The sequence below is a fragment of the Orcinus orca genome, chromosome 8 (assembly GCF_937001465.1).
Source record: "Orcinus orca chromosome 8, mOrcOrc1.1, whole genome shotgun sequence".
NCBI classification, from domain to species: domain Eukaryota; kingdom Metazoa; phylum Chordata; class Mammalia; order Artiodactyla; family Delphinidae; genus Orcinus; species Orcinus orca.
The window spans coordinates 7,366,930-7,374,547 of record NC_064566.1 but is presented as its reverse complement, the minus strand read 5'-3'; the positions used below and the strand labels follow the sequence as shown (position 1 = coordinate 7,374,547).

The following is a 7,618-nucleotide window of genomic DNA, read 5'->3' as shown; positions in this document are numbered from 1 at the left end:
TTCTATTTTTTCTGCTTGATATGTCATAAGCATTTTCTCACCTCACTAAATATTCTTCAAAGCATTCTTTGTTCTTAGCATCTGTTCAGGGTATGAGTGTACCAACGTTAATTAAGTGACTCCCCTCTCTTGTTTTGAGCTTAAAGTAGGGTTTTACCTTCTTGGGTCACATCTATGGGCATGTTTCGGCCCCTCCATTCCGGGCCTACAGGGAAGGTTCCGGGAAGGTAGAAGGCAGGATCACCTGTGGTTAAGTGCTCCTAAAAGTTACATTGACCCTATACCATTTCCTCGCTATGTGACCTTAACACCTCTGGGCTTCACTTTCCCCTTCCAAACAGAGGGGTAATAAGTATATCTACCTTGCAGAGTTATTAGAGCCATCATTGAGTTAACCCGAGTTAAACACAGAGTGCCTGACAAATTTTAGGGTATATAGACACAAGCCAGGCCACAGTATCCTCATCTCCCTGTGAGTCCTGGAGCACCGTACAGCATATCGACTCTTGTCCCAGACCTCCAACCAACAGCATCTTGGCTTCCCTCCCACCAGTCTGTTCTCCCTGAACCTACTGGTGACCCCAGCTCTGCAGCCATCCACAATCCTGTGGCCATGACACCTCCTCTTACTGCATGAGTCCAAGCACTTCCATCCCATCTCGAGGCCTCAGTTTCCTCATCTGCAGTATGGGAGGGGGGTTGGATTAGGAGGTCTACGAGGGATCACCTGCCTCTGAGATTCTAGACTATTCCCTCTTTTTGAAAAGGCCCTTTGGTTTCAATAGTACAAAGTACAGCCAGAGCTTTAAACAACTAACCAAAGCAAAAAGAATTGGACAACACTTTATTAACCATAAAGTCTAGGTACCAAGACTTGTACTCAGCATCCTGGAGTGTGTCAAATACTAGCATAGTGTCTGTTTACATGTGTGTGAAAATCTGGGTGAAGAGCCGGAGTTTCTCATCTCAGGCCCCTTACAGTGTTTGTCCTGAGTCTGAATGAGAACCCGCCACCCCCCAACCCACCCCCATCCCCGAGCAGGCGCTACAGCTGAGCTCCCACCTAGCCCCAAGCCCCTGCTCTTCCAGCTGCCATCAGGCCAAAGAGCAATGAGGGGCACTGCTCAGAGGGGCCTGAGGGTAATGAGGGCCTGAGGGCTGCACAGGGATGGGGGTGATACCGGAGAAGACACAGTTCTCACCGCGGCCAGGTTCAAGTCCAGCACTTGCTTAAACATAACTTTGCACCTGGTCCTTCCCTCATTCTTTCCACCTGCCTTTTGTGCGTGACATGAATGCTCTCAGAAGTCCACCCACCATGGCCCTGGGAGGAGGGGGGAGGCAGAGAGTTATTGGGGAGTAGCCTGGAGAGCTAACCCTTCGCAATCTCCCCAAGGTCACGGTATGGCTATGGGTACTCAGCATGTAGAAATCCCAGGGGGGACTGCTCCAGGCTTGTCCCCAACTCCAACCCTCAGGTTCAGTTCTTTGGCACTGAAAAGAACAGAAAGAATTCACTTCTGGGCTCCTGCCTGGCCTCTCCCCACCCAGGCTTGGACTCTGGACCAGCCCCAGAAAGGGCAAGGTTTCAGAGACTGCAGGGCTCTGTGGCCCTGGGAATCACAAAGCAGAAGGGAGAGCCCCTCCCCACTCCCAGCACTTAAGCCTCTCACACCAGTTCTCAGTTTCTAGGACTTCAGCCCCTGCGGTGCCTGGGCCATGACCCCACTAGGAGGAGGAGCAGATCATGGTGTTTCAGGTCCCAAGAAAGGCTGTGTGACCTTAGCCAAGTCATCTGGCTTCTCTGAGCCTGTCTCCTTCCCACTCCTGAAAAACAGACTGACAGTCTGGATTCTGCAGGATGACCATGAGGTTGAAATAAGAAAGTAGCGGTGACAGGACCTGGCAGAGTGGTGGGCACACAGTAACGGCTTCCTTTCCCTGGTGAAATACTGGTTCAGCTGGTCAGCCAATAAAGGCAGCTTCCAGTGGCAACAGAGGAGATGCCCACGTGCTGAGGCTGCTTCCTGAGTCCAAGGAAGGGGCCAGCCCAGCTCTGGGGGCCAGGTTAGAAGTAGACTTGAGCAGAGGAGAGCAGGGGGAAGGCCAGAGGGGGTGGGGCCCTTGCTGATCTGTTGCTGGGGAAGCAGGCTTTATGCTCCCTGCCCTGCAGAAAGCCCAGCCCCAGAGGAGCTGAGGGGCTGTGGGTTGAGGACGCCAGCTTCCCCCTGGTGGGGTGCTCCAGCCCGAGGGACTGTAGAGGGGGAGGTTGGGCTGGGGGGCTGGGCAGGAGGGTGCTGAGCTTGGAGGAAGACCTCAGCAGGCCGGAGCCAGTGGGCGAGGCAGATTGGACAGGGCTAGGGGACGGCTGGGCAGAGGATGCAGTGACAGGGGCAGGACCAAGGGACAGTGAGGGCAGAGGGGACAAGAGGAGGCCAAGGGAACCATGAGGCTGTGGATCTGGAGAGAGCTGCAGAGCCATCGGAGAGGAGACCGGGGTCCGGAACGGGCCTGGCTGTTCCTGGCAGCCATGTTGTCCAGGGCACACGGGGCCTGGGGGCCACTCAGCCTGGCCCCAGCAGCCAGGGGACACTGGAGCCAAGCAGGAGGCACAGTCCATGGGGCACAGGCGCTCATGCATGTGCAGGGTCCGACTCCACCACGCCAGCTCAGCCTGAAGGGCCTGGATCTCCTTCCGCAGGGTGTGGTTGTGTTTCTCCAGTGACTCATGCTGCTGGGGGGAGAAGCAGATGGGTGGGGAGCGTTATGTCAGCCAGAATCAGGGGCCCAGCAAGAGCCCTATTTCCCAATCCCCCAGGGTCCTCGATTTAGGAGGAAGGATGCCACCACCGTCTGAATGCCCTTTGGCTCTCTGGCCAGGCTTCCGTAACACCAGCAAGTCCCCCCAACTCACCCTCCTGCTAGGGCTCAGATCTGCCTGCTCTCCATCCCTGCTGCCAGGTCCCTGAGCTAGTCAGCCTGGGATCTCCACTCACCTGGGAGCTCCACCAGCCTCCTAACTGGCGCGCCCCCCAAACCACCCAGATCTCTTGGCCCAGAGGAGACATTCAGTGATTGCGTCGTTAATCGAACATTAAAGCCCTTTAAAGTCTCTAATGACTCCCTGTGCATGGTGGCCCCAGTTCACACCTCCAGTTTTATCTCTCCGACTTCTCTTGATGCCCCTACTTCCTGTTCCCCATATGGACGCTGCTTCCTTGCCACACTTCCGTTCTCCCCTGCCTGGACACTTCCAGCACCCCCATCCTTGGGCTAATCCTGACACGGCCTTCTTGTGACAACTTAGATGTCCTCTGTCCTGGACACCTCTAGGCGGCTTAGTGCCACTGCCAGACCTCCCCAGTGCCCAGAACTTTCCCACTGAGGCACCGTGGCCGGAGTCCAGGGTCATGTTTTACAGGTTGGCAGCACAGGTGTGTTCTGTTCCGCATTTAGGTTCTGTTCTGCTGAACCCTGGGTTCTGTCCCAGTGGGACAGCAGTTCTAAACAACCATTTGTGATGACAGCAATGGTGGAAAACGCAGAAGGAACTTTATTTCCACAGCTCATCAGGCTCAGTGACTTCCTTTGGCTCCCTCCCCCACCTACCCCCCTTTATGGACACTTTTTAAAAGAAGAAGCTGCAAGGGTGTTTCGCATTAAAATGTCGCTTAAGCCATGGACTCAAAGTTCTAACAGGCCCCAAAGCCACCCGCAGCCCCACTCCCAAGCTGGTTTCTGCCGTGGAATGTGGAGACATTTTAAAAACATGTCATTAGGTCACCCTTCACCTAAATTCTCCAAAGGCTTCAATTCACCTCCAGAAATTGAGTCACTCGCTCCTCACTCATTCGTTCACTCATTCATTCGCCACCTTCAGGCTGCTCAAATGTCACCTCCTCCGGGACGGCTTCCCTAGTTAGGTTTCTATCACCCCACGTGCCGCAGTCCCTTCCCTCTTCCCTGCTTTACTTTTTACCAAAGTACGTATCACCATCTGATATCCCAAATACCTCATAGGTCATTTATTTGTCCGGCCCCCCCATGAAAATACGAGCCCTGGGGAGGGTGAGCTGGGCTTTTGTCTGCTGTCGTCACAGCTGTATCTCCAATGCTTAGAACTGTGCTTGCCACACAGGAGATACTCAATAGGCATTTCTGGAAGGAAGGAATAAACGAACGCATGGAGTCTCTACCGCTGCCAGGCAGGCGCCATCCCGGGCATCAGTCCTCATTGTCATGCATTCTACAGGGTGTTACTCTCTTATGGCCACGCCAGCCCTATTTCACTTGCCTGAAATGCCTTTCCTTACCTTCATCCATTTGGAAAACTCCTATTCATCCCTGAAAACCAGTTCAGGCTTCATCTCTATACCACCTTGACCCAACTACCCGTGTGTTGCTCCCACCTATGTGTTCCCAAAGCACTTTACCCTGACTCTATCATTCGCTCCACAGGGAATTATTGAGTCCCTTCTATTTATCAGGCACTGGTCCAGGTGATGGGGAAACAGCAGGGAACAGAATAGGTCCCTGCCCTCAGAGTGCTTACAGTCTGGTGGGGAAGACAAGCAGTGATCACATCTAAATATGTGATAGAAAGTCAGTAATAACCAGAAAGATAAAGCCGAGTAATGGGAGAGGTCTCTTTAGATCAGATGTTTAGAAAGACCACCTCCTTCTGAGGACGTGACATTTGAACCAACAACCAGAAAGAAGTGAGGATCTAGCTAGGCTGCTGTCTGAAGGTAGACAGAGCAGCCAGGGGGAGCCCCTGAGGCTGGATGTGCTTGGCCAGTGAAGGAACGGAGAGAACAGGGTGTAGGATGTTAGGAGAGGGCAGTGGACAGGTGGGGGCGGGGTTACAGAGAGTGTAGGGCCTTTGGGTGTGGAGGGCTCTGAATGTTACTCATTGCTGTAAGGACTAACGTGTATGCAGCCCTCCCAAAGGCCAGGTCCTGAACCCAGCCTAATCGAGCCCCTGGGATGGAACTGGTGCTGTCCTTTCTCTCTGCATAGGGTAGAAGGGAAGCTCCAAGGTCAGGTTACCATCCAAGGTGAAGAGGCAAGCGTGAGTGGAGCCCTCCCCCTTCCCACCGGGCTCCTTTGCCTTCTTTAGTCTCCATAAGGGTCCTGCCAGTGGGCAGGGATTACTGTCCCCGTTTTCAGATGAGGACAGTGAAGCTCAGTGAAGGAAGCGCCTTGCAGCTAATGAGTGCCCCAGCTGGGACTCTAACGCCAGCCCGTCTTAACCCTGAACCGGTTTCTCACAGCGCGGTCTTGGCCAAACCCATCAGAACCCGTCCATCAGAGTGCAGCACCTCCTGAGGTGGGTCCTGGGTGGGGAGGGGCCAGGAGCTGCATTGTAACCAGTGCCTCAGCTGGCCACTGAGCCAGGTTTTCCCTGTTTGCCTCCCTCCTTGTCTCCTCCCCCTAAATTGGAGGTGCCTTGAGGGTAGGCCCGGGCTGAGGATGCACTGTCATGTCCCTGGAGCCCAATGTGTGTCTGGCACACGGTTTCCACTCAACACCCAGGAATTTCCAAATCTCAGTTGCAAAGCCCTTCCCTCCTCCCAAACTCAGGCCCCCTGGCACATACGGCAGTGCAGGGGGAACTGCTCATGGGCGGGACAGAGAAGAGGTGGCCGGGCCAGGTAAGTGACATCAGGAATGGGAAGGGAGGCATCCCCCACCTGGTGCAGGGCATCCGCCTTGTTCGTGTGCTTCTGTCGGCTCCTCTGGGCGGCCGCACGGTTATTCTGTTTCTTCTTCAGCTGCCTCTGATGTTCGTCAGGGTCCTGTAGGGAGACAGGCCAAAAGCTCAGGGGTCCTGGCAGGGGCTGGCTAGCTGTAAAGCCATGCCCTTCTTGAATCAAGTCCCCGAGGGTCCCCCTCCTCCTCGAAGCCCTCTCTGGCTCCCTCGGTGTCCACACACCCCATCGCAGACACAGCACTCCTCGGTGGATTGCCAGCCTCACCCACGTGTCCTGCTCACAGCTCACGATGGGGCAGCACAAGCGAGGATTCAGACCCAGACAGGACCGACTTCACACCCACCGTCTCCTTATCAGCCGTGCTACTCTGAGCAGATCACTCACTTCTCTGTGCCCAGCTACCTGATCCATACAGTGGAGGCACCAGCGCCTTCCTCGCAGGACATAAAGCAGGTAGGGGTTAATAAAAGCCAGCCGCTCTTGTTCTGATCGCTATTACTTCCACGGTCAAGGTGTTGATTTCTCTAGCCATGAGCTCTGTCTGTAAGGGCAGGGCGGGGGTTCTGATTTCACTCCATATTCCCATGCCTAGCTCAGGCCCAAAGCTGATATTCACTTACGCAACGCAACAAATATTTCTTGTGCACCTACTATGTGCCACACACTGAGCTATGGGGACACAGCAGCAAAGAAAAGAGGCAAAACTTCCCGCCCTCAAGTTGCTCGCATTCTAGGGGGACAGCAGCCTAGAATGGGTGAATCGAGTCCCTTCTGATAGAAGAGTGGACTCAAAGGTTGACAGCTGTGACCCTCCCCCTACACTGGGGTTCATGAAACTTAGATGAAATGTTTAACCCAAATGCCCAGGGCTCTGGAAGGTCAGACAAGAGGGAACATTGGAGACCCCACAGCCCAACTCGCCCTCCCACAGGTCACTCTGGGAGGTGTGTTCTGAGTGTAGGGACCTCAGGCAAGACCCTGGCCTCCCTGGTGGAGGATTCTGTGCTCCTAGGTTCATGGCCATAGCAGGCCCCTTCTTGGTGATGTGGGGACTGAGAGACTGGAGCCTGGGGGAAAGACCTGCAGAGAGAGAAGTGGGTGGGCCTCTGGTACCTGGGTCCTGGGAGAGAGGCAAGGTTCCAAGGGAACCATGGCTAGAGAACTTGGGGAGGAAAGAGAAGCCTCCTCTAATGGCAGTGAGCAAACAGGTAGGTTAGGAGAGAGCAGTATTCAGAGGCTAAGTTCTAAACTGGAGGCTGGATTGCAATGTGAGAGCAGGAAAGCCCTCGATCCAATCCCCTGGAGAAACTGAGGCCCAGAGAGAGGGTGTGTGAGCCCTCGGCCACACAGCCCATGTGAACAGAGCTGGCACCGGGCACCCTGGGGCATATTCCCCTTCTCATCCCCTGAACCTGGCCCCTGTACTCACCATCCTGATCAGCGGCCCATCAGCCCCACAGAGGTGCATGGTGGGGCAGGAGAACAGAGGCTCACACCCGGTTCAGGGCGTCCCTCCTCCGCTGTGACCTCCCAGTACCCTCTGGGAACCCCAGGAAGTGGCAGCTCTTTAAATTCCCCGTGACCACTCCACCCCCAGCAAGCCAAGTTTCAGTTTCTCCTAAAGCCACCGGCTGCTCAGAATCCCAGGCTTGGGTTGGCTCATGTGGCTGGAATTTCCTAACACGAACTGGCCTTCCGGTTGGGCCCCTTCTCTGGAAGGAGGACGGTGGAGGGTGGCGAGAGGAGGAGCCCGGATGCCAGGTGTGGGGAGGGGTGTTCTGGGAGAGTGAGGGCAGGCTGCCATGGACAGAGCCAAGAGGAAGCCAGTGGGGGACCGAGGGCTCACATGGGATACGGGAGAACCCCTGGTCTCTACAGTTGCAGGAGCCCAGGTTCACAGTCCA

General features: G+C 55.1%; 1 protein-coding gene across 2 annotated transcripts; it reads right to left on the bottom strand.

The window, feature by feature from the left end:
• Positions 1-826: 826 nt before the first annotated feature.
• BATF2 (basic leucine zipper ATF-like transcription factor 2) lies at positions 827-7,299 on the bottom strand. Of its 2 annotated transcripts, none has more exons than XM_004264327.4 (3): positions 7,144-7,299; positions 5,694-5,798; positions 827-2,734 (listed from the first exon to the last, which is right to left on the bottom strand). In XM_004264327.4, exons 1-3 carry the CDS (start codon positions 7,180-7,182, stop codon positions 2,069-2,071), a joined length of 810 nt encoding a protein of 269 aa, XP_004264375.1. In that variant the 5' UTR covers positions 7,183-7,299; the 3' UTR covers positions 827-2,068. The 2 variants fall into 2 exon arrangements, with proteins under 2 accessions (XP_004264375.1, XP_012393613.1); XM_012538159.3 differs by having other exon boundaries at positions 827-2,731.
• Positions 7,300-7,618: the final 319 nt, after the last annotated feature.